Source organism: Amblyraja radiata, chromosome 3 (assembly GCF_010909765.2).
Source record: "Amblyraja radiata isolate CabotCenter1 chromosome 3, sAmbRad1.1.pri, whole genome shotgun sequence".
NCBI lineage: Eukaryota > Metazoa > Chordata > Chondrichthyes > Rajiformes > Rajidae > Amblyraja > Amblyraja radiata.
In genome coordinates, this window is record NC_045958.1 from 107,088,356 (window position 1) to 107,105,382 (window position 17,027).

The 17,027-nt window shown below is 48.7% G+C and overlaps 2 protein-coding genes across 3 annotated transcripts in view; one reads left to right on the forward strand and one right to left on the reverse strand.

The window, feature by feature from the left end:
* Window positions 1–2,866: 2,866 nt before the first annotated feature.
* On the reverse strand, window positions 2,867–15,610 carry rwdd4 (RWD domain containing 4). Of its 2 annotated transcripts, XM_033018519.1 has the most exons (8): window positions 15,469–15,610; window positions 12,630–12,710; window positions 11,349–11,458; window positions 9,893–10,043; window positions 7,003–7,114; window positions 5,355–5,404; window positions 4,262–4,264; window positions 2,867–3,396 (listed from the first exon to the last, which is right to left on the reverse strand). In XM_033018519.1, exons 1-8 carry the CDS (start codon window positions 15,490–15,492, stop codon window positions 3,364–3,366), a joined length of 564 nt encoding a protein of 187 aa, XP_032874410.1. In that variant the 5' UTR covers window positions 15,493–15,610; the 3' UTR covers window positions 2,867–3,363. The 2 variants fall into 2 exon arrangements, with proteins under 2 accessions (XP_032874410.1, XP_032874411.1); XM_033018520.1 differs by lacking the exon at window positions 4,262–4,264.
* A 1,249-nt stretch (window positions 15,611–16,859) lies between these two features.
* Window positions 16,860–17,027, forward strand: part of trappc11 (trafficking protein particle complex subunit 11) — an 87,236-nt gene continuing 87,068 nt past the window's right edge. Inside the window, exon 1 of the mRNA XM_033018521.1 lies at window positions 16,860–16,872. The gene's annotated coding sequence lies outside the window, so the exon portion shown is untranslated. The remainder of the gene's footprint in view (window positions 16,873–17,027) is intronic.

The following is a 17,027-nucleotide window of genomic DNA, read 5'->3' on the forward strand; positions in this document are numbered from 1 at the left end:
ATGCTGAGAACTATATTCTGCACTCTGTATCTTCCCCTTTGCTCTACCTATTGTACTTGAGTTTGACGATGGCATGTAAGTATGGCGTATCTGATCTCATAGTCACAGTGTGGAACCAGGCCCTTTGGCCCAACCTACCCACAATGGCCCAACATGTCCCGGCTGCACGAGTCCCACCTGCCTGCGTTTGGCCCATATCCCTCTCAACCTGTTCTATCCATGTACCTGTCTAACTGATTCTTAAACAATGGGGTAGGTCCAGCCTCAACTACCTCCTCTGGCAGCTCATTCCATACACCCACCACCCTTTGTGTGAAAAAGTTACCCCTGAGATTCTATCTTTTCCCCTTCACGTTCACCTATGTCTGCTGGTGCCCGAATCACCTACTCTGGGCAAGAGACACCGTGCATCTACCTGACCTATTCCTCTTTGTTGAATCAGTTTGTTGCTGAAGATACTCCTCAGGTTGACCAGTGTGTGTCATGGAGGGGGTGAGCTATATTGTCCAAGATGCTCCGCAGTTCAAGAGTGTTTTATTATCATATGTCAATAGACAATAGGCGCAGGAGTAGGCCATTCGGCCCTTCAAGCCAGCACCGCCATTCAATCATGGCTGATCATCCACAATCAGTACCCCGTTCCTGCCTTCTCCCCATATCCCCTGACTCCGCTATCTTTAAGAGTTCTGTCTAGCGCTCTCTTGAAAGTATCCCGAGAACCGGCCTCCACTGACCTCTCAGGCAAAAAATTCCAATGATGCCTGGATTATGTTGTGAGTCTGTGGAATCCTCTGCCTCAGAGGGCAGTGGAGGCCGGTTCTCTGGCAGAGATTGGTTTAACCTGGCATTGTGTTCAGCATGGACATTGTGGGCCGAAGGGCTTGTTCCACTGCAAGTTGGGCGGATGGGCCTGTTTCCACACAGCATGGCTGTATGAATGTACTTATTCATTCATCATGGATGGTTAGCCATGATCACAGTGAATGGCGGTGCTGGCTCGAACCGCCGAATGGCCTCCTCCTGCACCTATTGTCTTTTGACACAAGTTTTGAGTAATCTATGGTGCAATCTGGTGGAAAAGCAACATTAAAAAAAAGCCTACCATAGACACGAAAAGCCGGAGTAACTCAGTGGGACAGGCAGCATCTCTGGAGAGGAGGAATGGGTGACGTTTCGGGTCGGGACCGTTCTTCAGACTGGTTAGTGATAAGGGAAACGAGAGATATAGATGGTGATGTGGGGAGATAAAGAACAATGAATGAAAGATATGCAAAAAAGTAACGATGATAAAGGAAACTTGTAAGCTGTTTGTTGGGTGAAAACGAGAAGCTAGTGCGACTTGGGTGGGGGAGGGATAGAGAGAGAGGGAATGCCGGGGCTACCTGAAGTGAGTGAAATCAATAGTCATACCACAGGGCTGTAAGCTTCCCAAGCGAAATATGAGATGCTGTTCCTCCAATTTGCGTTTAGCCTCACTCTGACAAAGGAGGAGACCGAGGACAGAAAGGTCTGTGTGGGAATGGGAAGGGGAATTAAAGTGTCCAGCAACCGGGAGATCAGGTTGGTTCAGGCGGGCTGAGCGAAGGTGTTCCGCGAAACGATCGCCCAGTCTGCGTTTGGTCTCGTCGATGTATAACAGTCCACAGGGGGGGGGGAGATGGGAAAATGAGGATAGTGGTGGGATCCCGTTGGAGGTGGCGGAAATTTCGTCGGATTATGTGTTATATGCGACGGCTGATGGGGTGAAAGGCAAGGACGAGGGGGACTCTGTCTCTGTTGCGACTAGGGGGAGCAGGAGCAAGGGCAGAGCTGTGGGCTACAGAGGAGACACGAGCGAGGGCCTCATCTATGGCTATCAAAAAAAAAGCCTGCTCCTGTGCAGTACTGTTGGTGGTTCAGATTGGCAAAGGAAGCCAGCTTAGAAGACAAAGTGCTGGAGTAACTTAGAGGGTCAGGCAGCATCTGTGGAGAACATGGATAGGTGACGTTTCACAGAGTGCTGGAGTAACTCAGCGGGACAGGCAGCATCTCTGGAGAACATGGATAGGTGATGTTTTGGGTCGGGAACCTTCTTCAATCCGAGTTATTCCAGCATCTGCAGATCATTGTGTCTACATCTTCCAACTGAAGTCAATTGTGTTGATCCTCCTCCAGGCACAGTGGTTCGCTGATAGGCAGATTGTTGGCGAACGAGTGTTTGATACCAAAAGGGAGACATGGCTGTGAACTGGTTAACCGTTTTGTAGTGGAAGAGGGGAAATTGTCTCTTCCTTCCCCCCCACTGCAACTGTCTCCGCCCAATCCATCTGAAGAACGGTCCCAACCTGAAACATCACCTCCCTGCCCCCCCTTCCTTCACTAAAAAACAGCTAACCGGTTTGAGTTTGCAAAGCAGCATCCCTCTTAGACAATAGACAATAGGTGCAGGAGTAGGCCATTCGGCCCTTCGAGCCAGCACCGCCATTCAATGTGATCATGGCTGATCACCCCCAATCAGTACCCCCGTTCCTGCCTTCTCCCCCTATCCCCTGACTCCGCTATTTTTAAAGAGCCCTATCTAGCTCTCTCTTGAAAGCATCCAGAGAACCGGCCTCCACCGCCCTCTGAAGCAGAGAATTCCACAGACTCACCACTCCCTGTGAGAAAAAGTGTTTCCTCGTCTCCGTTCTAAATGGCTTACCCGATTCATAAACTGTGGCCCCTGGTTCAGGACTCCCCCAACATTGGGAATATGTTTCCTACCTCTAGCGTGTCTAAACCCTTAACAATCCTATATGCTTCATATTAAACATTATATGTTTCATATTAAAGGTCTGAACTCCAATCACCAATGTTCCCAGAGCAATAATAAAGGAATCTACATGAGTAAAAAATATTTAAAGCTTTATTAAAACCTTGAGGATTTCCAGGAAACGTGAATGTTCCTGGCTTATTTAGTCCATACATGATGCTGTCTTCATTGAACTTACAGAACAGCGTGATTGTAGATGGTTCACTATTGTTACCATGCTGTTTGGGAAAATGTTGGCTCAGTGAACAATAGTTAAAAACTGAGATAAACTTCACTAAGTATTTATGCCCTTCAGCAAACCGTTACCGTGCGGCCAAGTCCGCAGGTATTATTATTCTTTTTTTAAATTTGATTTTTAAATAGACAGATTGATTGAGATGACATGTTTAGTGCACTGTAATACCGTGGTAATGTGCAGGTGGCTTGCAGGAGTTAAAAGAAACAATAAGTTCATATCAAAAGGTGCTGTTATTTTACCATAGAGATGCTCCACAGAAACACAGGAAACAGACGCACTGTAGCGCAATAAAAATCTGATAATCTACAAGTTCACGCTAATCCATAAACTCGGGTCACTCCTCGTCCTTGCAGCCGGTTTTGCTCAACTGCGGACAAATGAAAATGAGAAAAGATTAAGGTTTGGAGGGGACTCGCAGGAGTTCAGCCAGAAATCAGTCGGAATACAAGTTGTGTGAACGAGACGTATTTATTATTATTAGTGCTGGTCCCCACTCCTCAAATGGGCACGGGCGTTGCCCGACCTTAAATTCCCATTAAGGGTCAACCCCGTGGCCTGCACCTCACACACCGAGACACCAAACTCCTCCCTCCAGAGCCGAGGGTTCGCTCTGCCCGTGGCCTACCACCAGGTAGCGGGACAGGCATCATCTCTGGAGAAAAGGAATGGGTGACGTTTCAGGTCGAGACCTTTCTTCAGAGTCTGAAGAAGGGTGTCGACCTGAAACATCACCTATTCCTTCACACCAGAGATGCTGCCTGTTCCACTGGGTTACTCTAGCATTTTGTGTCTATCCTCTATGCTCAATCGTCTGACTGATGAAGGCCAATGTGCCGAAAGCCTTTTGACCACCCTGTCCATCTCAGGTGTAGACAAAAATGCTGAAGAAACTCAGCAGGTGAGGCAGCATCTATGGAGCGAAGGAAATAGGCAACAACTTCAGTCTGAAGAAGGGTTTCGACCCTAAACGTTGCCTATTTCCTTCACTCCTTAGATGCTACCTCACCCGCTGAGTTTCTCCAGCATTTGACTACCTTCAATTTTCCAGCACCTGCAGTTCCTTCTTAAACAACTATCCATCTCAGGTGCCACTTTCAAGGAACTATGTACCTGGATTCCGAGATCCCTCTGCTCTACATTTAGACAGTCCACATGAAAAATCACTCTTCAATGGGTAATATGACAATAAACTCTCTTGAATCTTGAATAACTTAAAACAAATAAACACTTACATGCTGAATATCCGGGAATAAAGTCATCCGTCCAGCATCAGAAGGTTTTATTTGAGAGAAAGTGGAAAAGTGTATTAGTCTTTCGAATGTTCGAAATTAATTTGCAATTCGAAAAGTCTGCCATTTTAGTGCAAGAATGTTTCCTTTATTATTCATCATGTTTAGTTTAGTTTAGGGATACAGCATGGAAACAGGCTTCGGCTCATCTTGTCCAAGCCGACCATTGGTCACCCGTTCGCACTAGTTCTATGTCATCCCACTTTCTTCCCCACTCCCCACACACTGGGGGGCACTTGACAGAGGGCAATTAAAATACAAACCCGCACGTCTTTAGGCTGTGGGAAGCAATAGACAATAGGTGCAGAAGTAGGCCATTTGAGCCAGCACCTCCATTCAATGTGATCATGGCTGATCATCCCAAATCAGTACCCCGTTCCTGCCTTCTCCCCATATCCCCTGACTCCGCTATCTTTAAGAGCCCTATCTAGCTCTCTCTCGAAAGTATCCAGAGAACCGGCCTCCACCGCCCTGAGGCAGAGAATTCCACAGACTCACAACTCTCTGGGTGAAAAAGAGTTTCCTCGTCTCCGTTCTAAATGGCTTACCCCTTATTCTTAAACTGTGGCCCCTGGTTCTGGACTCCCCCCAACATCGGGAACACGTTTCCTCCTTCCGGAAACATATTTCCGGAAAACGAAGCACCCGGAGGACACGCTCGTGATGACATGGAAAACATGCAAACTCTACGTGGACAGCACCCATGGGCAGGATCGAACGTGGGTATCTGGTGCTGCGTGGCAACGGCTCTACCTGTTGCGCTACTGTGCCATCCCAACATTAAAAAAATTCTGTACATTTGTTTAGTGTTATCACCACGTGCACAGAAGTACAGTATAAAGTTTATTTGTTCCGCGCTAACCTTTCAGCGATAAGACTATACACGATTACAATCAAGTCATCCACAGTGGACAGATGCAGGATGAAGGGAATAACATTTAATACATCTTTTAGTTGAAGGCTTACACCTCATTCTATGATCACATGTGAAAATAGTCACAGTATAATGCTTAAAAATATAAAGTCCATGCTGTACCTTCACGACATCCACCCAATTCCAGCCTCGCGGCAGCTCCCCCTGGTGATCTGATCAGACAGAACGCAAAGTTATTCTCACCACAAGATCAAAGCACCAGCATTTGCTTCTTTGACAAAACTCTCTTCCATCCTCCCTCCCTTAGAACCGATGTCGCTCTGCCTGTTTTCTCAACTATTGATATTTCTACGGAGGCGTCAGCAAAGATCACGCAGGCTACATGACGGGGAACAGCACAAGAACAGGCCCTTCGGCCCACAATGTCTCCTTTCAGCTATTAAAATAATTCCAGGGATGAGTGGGTTAACATATGATGAGCGTTTGACAGCACTGGGCCTTTATTCGCCGGAGTTTCGAAGGTTGAGAGGGGACCTCATTGAAAGCTTACTGAATAGTGAAAGGCGCAGATAGAGTGGATGTGGAGAGGATGTGTCCACTGGTGGGAGAGTCCAGGACTAGAGGCCATAGCCTCAGAATTAAAGTGCGCTCTTTTAGAAAGGTGAGGAGGAACTTCTTTAGTCAGTGGGTGGTTAATCTGTGGAACTCATTGCCACAGAGGGATGTGGAGGCCAAGTCAGTGGATATTTGTAAGGCAGAGATAGATAGATTCTTGATTAGAACGGTTGTCAAGAGTTATGGGGAGAAGGTAGGAAAATGGGATTTGGAGGCAGAGATCAGCCATGATTGAATGGCGGAGTAGACTCAAAGAGCCGAATGTCCTAATTCTACTCCTATAACTTATGAACGTAAAATGGATGTGGTCTTGATTCATAGCGGTCTGAATAAATAGATTAATAAATAATACCCTGGTGCTGGAATACAGTCGCGATCCTTGCGGCAACTTCAAGAACAATTAAAAAAATATATACTATTGTGACAAACAGCTGTAGAGGACATCGTTGGGCATTTTAAAGGCAGAGATTGACAGATTCTTGATTAGTACGGGTGTCAGGGGATACGGGGAGAAGGCAGGAGAATGGGGTTGGGAGGGAAAGATAGATCAGCCATGATTGAATGGTGGAGTAGACTTGATGGGCTGAATTTTTTGTGTCTAACCTATATTTAAAACACATTTGGACAGGTATATTTTTAGGATAGGTTTGCAGCGATATGGGCCAAACGGGACTAGCTCAGGGGCATCTTGGTCTAGGTAGGCTGGAGGGCCTGTTTCCGTTCTGTATGTCTCTATGACTGTGGACGAAGCGGTTATAGGTCTGTGGATGGAGTGGGTAAAATTGAGTTATTTATTCTCCTTGGAGTATTCATGCTCGATCCACACAAGGAACTAAAACTACAATGTTACTTTGTTTAAGTTTTACTTTAGTTTAGTTGCAGAGAAGCATGGAAAGAGGGCCCTCAGCCCACTGAGTCCACACTGACCATCGATCGCCCGCCCGTTCCAGGTCATCCCACATTTGCATCCACTGGGGGGCAGTATACAGGGCGCCCTTCGGGATGTGGGCGACAATAGACAAAAGGTGCAGTAGGCCATTCAATGTGATCATGGCTGATCATCCGGTGGAAACTGGAGAACCTAGAGCAAACCCACGCAACACATCAATTGCAGAAGCAGCAAAAAGTGACAGTGCACAAACCAAGCTTCATTGCAATCACATAACATTTTAATACTTCATAGCAAAATTCAAACCTGTCTTATCAGCCAACTTTTTCTTTTGAGACTTTGTTAGTTGTTCTTTTTTCTCTTTCTTCTTGGACGATGGAATATTTGAAGGTACAGAATCTTCATTCGTTGACGTAGTCTGTGGAGAAAATATATTTTTATTACATATGTAACATTATTATACTAATATATTTCACCCCTCTGGGAAGTCACTGCAGAAATAGTTCCTCTTTGCTAAAAGCAAGGCAGTTGCGCATGTTCAGAAACGTGATTGAACATAACATGTTTGTTTTTGTGTTTCTCAAAAGATTCCAGAGATTTCCCCAGTTGTCTTCATCTACATCTCACGCTGCCTCAGCGAGGCCAGCAGCATAATCAAGAACCAGTCGCACCCCGGGTCACTCCCTCTTCCATCAGGCAAGAGGGTTGGAATTGTGAAAACGCACACCTCCAGATTCAGAGACAATTTCTTCCCAGCTGTTATCAGGCAACTGAACCATTCTCTCACCAGCTAGAGAGCTGTCCTGACCAACCAACTGCTTCAAATGAGAACCTTGGACTTTACTGGCTTTACTTTGCACTAAACGTTATTCCCTATATCATGTATCTGTACACTGTGAATGGTTTGATTGTAATCAAGTGTTGTCTTTCCGCTGACTAGATAGCACGCAACAAAAGCTTTTCACTGTACCTCGGTACACGTGACAATAAACTAAACTATCACAAACTAGTCCAGACCTCTCATCTACCTCGAAACAAGTGACAATAATCTAATAAAGAGGGCCAGGGGAATGAAGCAGGGGGTTCCATTTGAATGAATAAGTTTATGAATGAATGAATAAGTTTATTGGCCAAGTATTCACATACAAGGAATTTGCCTTGGTGCTCCGCCCGCAAGTGACAACATGACATACAGTGACAGTTGGGAAAGACACGTAAAACGTGAAAATTTAATAATAAAGCATTATTGATAAAACATGTGAATTAAAAAGGAGGCTGCAGATTTTTGGTTATTGAGTAGAGCTACTACTCGTGGAAAAAAGCTGTTTTTATGTCTGGCTGCGGCAGCTTTGACAGTCCGGAGTCGCCTTCCAGAGGGAAGTGATTCAAAGAGTTTGTGGCCAGGGTGAGAGGGGTCAGAGATGATCTTGCCCGCTCGCTTCCTGGCCCTTGCAGTGTACAGTTCCTAATGGCAGGAAGGTTGCAGCCAACAACCTTCTCAGCTGATCGGACGATTCGCTGGCGCCTCCGGATGTCGTGCTTGGTGGCTGAGCCAAACCAGACCATGATGGAGAAGGTGAGAACAGACTCTACAATGGCCGTGTAGAATTGGACCATCATTGCCTGTGGCAGATTGTGCTTCCTCAGTTGCCGTAGGAAGTACATCCTCTGTTGTGCCTTTTTGACTGTGGAGTCGATGGTAGCCCATTTAAGGTCCATGGAGATGATGGTTCCCAGGAACTTAAAAGACTCCACAGATGTGACTGTGGTGTTGTTGATGGTGAGTGGGGTGAGGGGAGCGGGAGCTCTCCTAAAGTCTACTATCAATTCCACTGTCTTAAGAGCATTGAGGTTGTTGCGATGGCACCAGGACGCCAGCTGTGTCACTTCCTGTCTATAGGCAGATGATTCTCCATCCGGGATCAGTCCAATCAGGGTTGTGTCGTCCGCAAACTTGAGAAGCTTGACAGAGGTGGCTGTGGAGGTGCAGTCGTTGGTGTAGAGAGAGTAGAGGAGAGGGGAGAGTGCGCAGCCTTGCGCTGCTCCTATGCTGCCTAATACCCTTAAAAAAAAAACCAATACCATTAAAAAACAGATGCTATAAACTTACTTCCTTGGAACAAGTCCATTTTCTGTAGTTTTCTATATCTGTTTTCTGTAGCCAACTGTTTTAGATCGAGAAGTCGGAGGGGACTTCCGAACATTATGAAACCCACTTTTAAATGTACGTTTGTTGACTTGCACAATAACACCAGCAGATTGAATAATAACGTACCACTAAAGGACAAGAACAACATTCAAAACCCGATCGTATTTGAGAAATCACATTAAATGTCAATGTTTCTGCAGATCCACCACTGATTTTCTACCACCCTTGGTTCCAGAGCCTTGCCGTATTATCCATTTTGCCGGCCAAAAAGAAGTCACTGCCTCGGGTGGGAGTGTGGAGTCCGAGAAACATCTGGACTTGAAGTTTTATGGTGCAATTACAGATGTTTCCACTCATGGGAGAGTCTCGGACCAGAGGCCACAGCCTCAAAATAAAAGAACGTACCTTTAAAAAGATGAGGAGGAATTTCTTTAATCAGAGGGTGGTGAATCTATAGAATTCATTGCCACAGGCAGCTGTGGAGGCCATGTCCTTTCCTCCTTTCCCTGCCCCCCCCCCCCCCAACCACAATCAATCTGAAGAGGGGCCCTGACCCGAAACTTCACCTGTCCACATTCTCAAGATACTGTCTGACCCGCTGAGTTGGATCTGACCCGCTGAGCTGGACATGGATAGGTGAAACGTCACCTATCCATGTTCTCCAGAGATCCTGCCTGACCCGCTGAGTTACTCCAGGACTCTGTGAAACGTCACCTATCCATGTTCTCCACAGATGCTGCCTGACCCGCTGAGTTACTCCAGCACTCTGTGAGACGTCACCTATCCATGTTCTCCAGGGATGCTGCCTGACCCACTGAGTTACTCCAGCACTCTGTGAAACATCACCTATCCACGTTCTCCAGAGATGCTGCCTGACCCGCTGAGTTACTCCAGCACTCTGTGAAACGTCATTTATCCATGTCCTCCAAAGATGCTGCCTGACCCCATTGCATCTTTTTTTGAAAACCATCAACTGCAGTTCATCACATCTCCAGTAATTAAATGTGACTTGCTTTAATTTTATTGCGCTGTTTTACGTTGACATACCATTGTGTTGACTACTAGCCGGTGGTTTTCCATGAGTTGTTGCTGGTTGTCTTTAGCCCATTCAAACAGCGTGTACATCATAGCAGTCCCGAGGTTTGCTTCAACCTGCTCCTGCAGCATGGCTATTATATTTTGCTTCACTGACGTGGCACTGAGGAGCACACAAAGCAAACATGTAATCCAATTGCCTCCCATATTGAATAATCAAACACGATTCCAATTCATGTTGTGACTTTTACTTGATAACGCGATTAACAATACTTTTTACTTGATAACGTAATCATGTACTGTCTTTCTGCTGACTGGTTAGAATGCAACAAAAGCTTTTCACTGTACCTTGGTACACGTGACAATAAACTCAACTGAAACTGATTCAATAGATTGTGCCAGTTATTTATAAAACTATTTGGAAGTTTGCAACCCTTTGTAAATTATATTCAAAGCGTGAAGCGTAATGTTTGTCAGTAAAAAGGTTCATAAAGTAAGGCTTTATTAAACTTGGGGGGAAAAGGGCAACATGCTGGAGTAACTTAGTGGGTCAGTCAGCATCTCTGGAGAACATGGATAGGTGACGTTTCACAGAGTGCTGGAGTAACTCAGCGGGTCAGGCAGCATCTCTGGAGAACATGGATAGGTGTCGTTTCACAGAGGGCTGGAGTAACTCAGTGGGTCAGGCAGCATCTCCGGAGAACATGGATAGGTGACGTTTCACAGACTGCTGGAGTAACCCAGTGGGTCAGTCAGCATCTCTGGAGAACATGGATAGGTGATGTTTTGGGTCTGGACATTTCTTTGGACTGATTGTGTGTGTGTGGGGGGGGGGGGGGGGGTGTTTATTAGGCAAATGGCTGAAAGAAAGGCCAGAGATTATTCTGAAGAAGGGTCCCGACTCGAAGAATTACCTATCCACATTCTCCAGAGATGCTCGTCTGACCGGCTGAGTTATCAGTGGGTATTTTTAAGGCAGAGATAAATAGATTATGGATTAGTACAGTGTTAGGGGTTATGTGGAGAAGGCAGGAGAATGGGGTTGGGAGGGAGAGATAGATCAGCCATGATTGAATGGTGGAGTAGACTTGATGGGCCAAATGGCCTAATTCCACTCCTATCACTTATGACCTTATGAGTTACTCCAGTACTGCGTCAACCGGAACACGCAAACTCCACACAGACAGCACCCAAAGTCACAATTGAATCTGGGTCTCTGGCGCTGTGAGGGAGCAGCTCTACCATCTGCACCACTGTGCAGCCCAAGGGCAACTGAAAAAGATCTTTCTAAAATGATCATTGTTTTGCCTATACGTATACATTTCATAACAGAATAGCATTAAATTAAGAGCACGTAATCAGTTCGTAATTATGACTTAATTCAAAGGCCTCAATAATCCTTATAAAACCGAAATGAGATGAAGAAAATTGTTCAGCAATCTGTGTGAAATCAGACTAGAACTCTTACATGCCATTGTTGAAGAAGGCATTCAGCGATATGTTTGGGGGCAGTTCTGGGTACATTTCAGGCCATGATATTTCAAGTAGGAAGGCCTTAGGGTCATCATGGTCACCTATCTAAAACATAACAAAACAAAATAGAAAAGCTACATTTAACATTAGCAATGAAGTGAAGGCAAGGCATGACTAAACAACATTTTATATGCAGAAGATTGACAATTTGATGGAGCAATTCAGCAGGGCAGGCAGCATCTCCGGAAGAAAAGGATAGGTACATATTGGGTCGGGACCCATCCTCAGACCTGAAGACTTCTTTAGTTTGTCTTGACTTGTTTGTCAAATTTCAATGCCGAGTCAAATATCACGCCAAGGTTTTTGACGTGAGGTTTGAGTAATGGGGTAAGGCTTCCAAGGCTGCCTGCTATCATTTTGATTGAGTCCGAGGGACCGAGAAGGATGACCTCAGATTTACTCTCGTTTAATTGGAGGAGGTTCTGGGCCATCCAACACTTTATATCCTCGAGGCAGCGGATAAGGTTAAGCACATTTGATTGGTTTTTGGGCTTCAGGGGGAGATAAGAGTTGTGTATCGTCTGCGTAGCAAACTAGTGGAAACATCCACTCTCAATCCAGGCCTTTCACTATTCCAGCAGTGTGTATGTCTATCTTTGGTATAAAGTTATTTATTACATAATAAATGTCACCATTTTGTTCAGATACTACACTTGATTTGTATCCTTCATTTCTAAAGCTGGAGTAACTCAGCGGGTCAGGCAGCATCTCTGGAGAACAGTGATAGGTGACGTTTCACAGAGTGCTGGAGTAACTCAGCGGGTCAGGCAGCATCTCTGGAGAACATGGATAGGTGACGTTTCAGAGTGCTAGAGTAACTCAAAAGGTCAGGCAGCATCTCTGGAGAAAAGGAATAGGTGACGTATCGGGTCGAGACCCTTCAAGGATGAAGCAGACTTGATGGGCCAAATTCTGTTCCTATGTTTTATGATCTCTAATGGGGTGGGAGATTGCAACTTTCACGTGAAACGCCCTGTTTCAACTAATGCAATCAACCCGGAATGCACAATCAAATAAGATCAAATAGAACAAGTTGTCCTACTACTTTAGGCTATGCATGCCATGCACAAGAAGAAGAAGATGATCTCTAATGAATTATGTCCCAACACCTGGACAGGTACATGGATAGGATAGGTTTACAGGGATATGGGCCAAACGCAGGCAAGCGGGACTAGTGTAGATGAGACATTTGTACCAAACACCATTCTGTACTCACCCGATATTGAAAAGATGTTGGACTAAGTTCTTTAAAACATTCGTCTCCTTCATAAATGGAGCGCAGAACTTCGAGCTCCATCTGAAAGTAACGCATCTAGTTACAATAGCAAGGAACTGCAGATGATCGTTTAAAAAAAAAAGACACAAATTCAGCGGGTCAGGCAGCATCTCTGGAGAACATGGGTAGGTGACGTTTCACAGAGTGCTGGAGTAATTCAGCGGGTCAGGCAGCATCTCTGGAGAACGTGGATAGGTGATGTTTCAGGTTGCCGGTGGTCCCGACCCAAAACGTCACCTATCCAAGTTCTACAGAGATGTTGCCTGACCCGCTGAGTTACTCCAGCACTTTGTCTTTTTTTTCGCATCCAGATACAACAATATTAAAGATAAAAAACATTTCTTTAACAGTGAAATCTTTACCTTAGTGAATTAGATTATTTGAATGAAGTTTGAAATGTATTTAAGCTCCCTTCCAGGTAAATAAGTTTTTTTTTTTTAAATTGCAACCGCTTGCTTCCATCTATTTATGGAAACACTGGTCTTGCAAATGTGGTAGTGCCACATTATTTATGAATCATACTAGTCAACGTGCACCATGTTTAAATAGGTTTTAGCGGAGTCAGGGGATATGGGGACAAGGCAGGAACGGGGTATCAGCCATGATCACATTGAATGGCGGTGCTGGCTCAAAGGGCCGAATGGCCTACTCCTGCATCTATTGTCTACTGTTTTTGACCCAACCACTAGAATGATAATCATAACAGATTCCAAGAAAAATTAATTTGTTGGGACAAATTAACTATATTATTGAAAACATTATCAAGTCATAGTGTTAAGGTGAGGTATGGGGGACAGAGGAGAGTTAGGCCAGTGGGGGAGACAGGAGAAGGCAGGGGAGGTGGGAGGAGAAGGCAGGGGAGATGGGGAGAGAGGAGGAGAAGAGGGAGAGAGGAGGAGAAGGGGGAGAGGGGAGGAGAAGGGGGAGAGAGGAGAAGGGGGGAGAGAGGAGGAGAAGGGGGGAGAGAGAAGGAGGAGGGGAGAGAGAAGGAGAAGGGGAGAGAGAAGGAGAATGGGAGGGAGAAGGGGAGAGAGAAGGAGAAGGGGGAGAGAGAGGAGGTGGAGGGGAGAGGAGAAGGTGGAGGGGAGAGGAGGAGAAGGGGGGGAGAGAGGAGGCGAAGGGGGGGAGAGAGAGGAGGTGGAGGGGAGAGGGGAGAAGGGGGAGAGAGAGGAGGAGAAGGGGGGAGAGAGGAGGAGAAAGGGGGAGAGAGGAGAAGGGGAGAGAGAAGGAGAAGGGGGGAGAGAGAAGGAGAAGGGGGAGAGAGAGGAGGGGGAGAAGGGAAGGGGGAGGAGAAGGGGGGGAGAGAGGAGGAGAAGGGGGGGGGAGAGGAGGAGGAGAAGGGGGGGGAGGAAGGGGGGGAGAGGAGGAGAAGGGGGGGGGGAGGGCGGGAGGGGGCAGGCGGAGGAGGAGAAGGGGGGGAGAGGAGGAGAAGGGGGGGAGAGGGAGGAGGGGGAGGAGAAGGAGAAGGGGAGAGAGAAGGAGAATGGGAGGAGAAGGGGAGGGAGAGGGAGAGAGGAAGAGGAGAGGGTGTGAGAGGAAGAGGGAGGGGAGAGGGAGAGGGGAGAGAGAGGGGAGAGAGGGGGAGAGAGGAGGAGAAGGGGGGAGGGAGAGGGAGGAGGAGAAGGGGGGGGAGAGAGGAGGAGGAGGAGCAGGGAGAGAGAAGGGAAGGGAGAGAGAGGGAGAAGGGGAGGTGGGAGGAGGGGAGGAGAGAAGGAGAAGGGGGAGCGAGGGAGAGGGGGGGGAGAGGAGGGAGGGAAGGGGGAGGGGAGAGGGGAGCGGGGGGAGAAGGGGGAAGGGGGGAGAGAGGAGGAGAAGGGGGGAGAGAGGAGGAGAAGGGGGAGAGAGGAGGTGGAGGGGAGAGGAGAAGGTGGAGGGGAGAGGAGGAGAAGGGGGGGAGAGAGGAGGAGAAGGGGGGAGAGAGGAGGAGAAAGGGGGAGAGAGGAGGAGAAGGGGGGAGAGAGGAGAAGGGGGTGGAGGAGAAGGGGGGAGAGGAGGAGGAGAAGGGGGGGGGAGGGGGAGAAGGGGGGGGGGGGGGGGGGGGGGGGGGGGGGGGGGGGGGGGGAGGGGAGGGGGGGGGGGGAGAGGGGGAGAAGGGGGTAGAGAGGAGGAGAAAGGGGGAGAGGAGGAGAAGGGGGGGGGAGGAGGATAAGGGGGGGAGGGAGGATGGGGGGGGAGGGAGGAGGGGGGGAGAGGAGGAGAAGGGGGGGAGAGAGGAGGAGAAGGGGGGGGGAGGGGAGGAGGGGGGAGAGGAGGAGGAGGAGGAGAAGGGGGAGAGAGGAGGAGAAGGGGGGGGAGGAGAAGGGGGGGGGAGAGAGAGGAGGAGAAGGGGGGGGAGGAGGAGAAGGGGGGGGGACGGATAAGGGGGGGAGAGAGGAGGAGAAGGGGGGGAGAGGAGGAGAGGAGGAGAAGGGGATGACGAGAGGGGAGAAGGGGGAGAGAGAGGAGGAGAAGGGGGGAGAGAGGAGGAGAAAGGGGGAGAGAGGAGAAGGGGGAGAGAGGAGAAGGGGGGGGGGAGAGGAGGAGAAGGGGGAGAGGAGGATGGGGGGGGGAGATGGGGGGGGGGGAGAGGAGGATGGGGGGGGAGATGGGGGGGGGGAGAGGAGGATGGGGCGGTGGGAGGTGAGAATAAGGGGGTAGGGTAGGAGAAGGGGGGGAGAGAGGAGGAGAAGGGGGTAGGGTATGAGAAGGGGGGGGGGAGAGAGGCGAGGGGAGGGTGACGAGTCCGGGACCGTGGGGGGGACAGGGGGCCCATCAGCATCTCCTGTCCCGGACCCCTCACCGTCTGGTCCTCGTTGTCCGCCATCGCACTTCTCCTCGCGGGCCGGGACCGGTGTCGGTGTCAGCGCCCACGGCCTCCACGACCCGCCGTCGCCGCCGCCGCCGCCGCCCTTTCACCCCGCGCCGCCGCTGCTGCCGAACGGCCGGTCGGTCGGCCGACCCCCGTCACGTGGTGTGTGTGTGTGTCTCTGTCTCTGTCCCCGTGGTCCGCCTCAGGCAGCGGGTCCGTCCCCCACTGCCGTCCCCCGGACAACAAACAATAGTCATGTTGCGCCAGAGTCCCTGTGGAGAAACTGAAGAGGAATCATGTGTGACCTTTAAACAAGCATGTCGAAACCCTATGTTTTCTTAAGTTCTTGACAGTACGCAAATATAATAAAACATTTTTTTAAGGCGTGACCAAAAAGGATGATGAGCTGTAGATGTATATACATCTAGATAGCGGACAATAGACAATAGGTGCAGGAGTAGGTGCAATCGGCCCTTGTCTATTGTCCATGACACTATGTCTATCCCGCTGAGTTACTGTAGCATTTTGTGTCTATCCTCAGTGACTAGTGGGGTGCCGCAAGGGACCCCAGTTATTTACAATATATATTAACGATTTAGACAAGGGAATTAAATGTGACATCTCCAACTTTGCGGATGACACACAGCTGTGCGGCAGCGTGAGCTATGATGAGGATGCTATGAGGCTACGGGGTGACTTGGATAGGTTGGGTGTGTGGGCAGATGCATGGAAGTAGCGGTATAATGTGGTAAACTTTGGTGGCAAGAACAATAAGGCAGACTATTATCTGAATGGTGTCAGATTAGGAAAAGGGGAGGTGCAACGAGACCTGGGTGTGCTTGCACATCAGTCACTGAAAGTAAGCATGCAGGTACAGCAGGCAGTGAAGAAAGCTAATGGCATGGTGGCCTTCACTGCAAGAGGATTTGAGTTTAGGAGCAAGTAGATCCAACTGCAGTTGTACGGGGCCCTGGTGAGACCGCACCTGGAGTATTGTGTGCAATTTTGATCTCCTAATTTGAGGAAGGACATTCTTGCTCTTGAGGGAGTGCAGCGTAGGTTCACCAGGTTAAATCTCGGGATGGCGGGACTGACATATGATGATAGAATGGATCGGTGGATGATCGGCCATGATGATATTGAATGGCGGTGCTGGCTCGAAGGGCCAAATGGCCCACTCCTGCACCTAACATCAGTCTGAAGAAGGGTTTCGGCCCGAAACGTCGCCTATTTCCTTCGCTCCATAGATGCTGCTGCACCCGCTGAGTTTCCCCAGCAATTTTGTGTACCCTAATTTCTCTATGTTGTCTACTTGGGTGCACAGGAGGGGCAGGTGCATCCCTGACATCCCGCCAGCCGATGTCGCTGCTGTCGGGCAAAGATCCTATAGCGGAGCTCTCCGCTATAAGATCTTTGCTGTCGGGGTCCCGCTCGGGCTCTCTGTGACGTCATGGGCTCTCTGTGACCCCGCGAGATCCCGCCCCCCGCTTGCGGCAACAGCGGCGCTGAATGGAGGAGCGGGCCGTCACTCAGGGGAGGGCGGCGGCGAC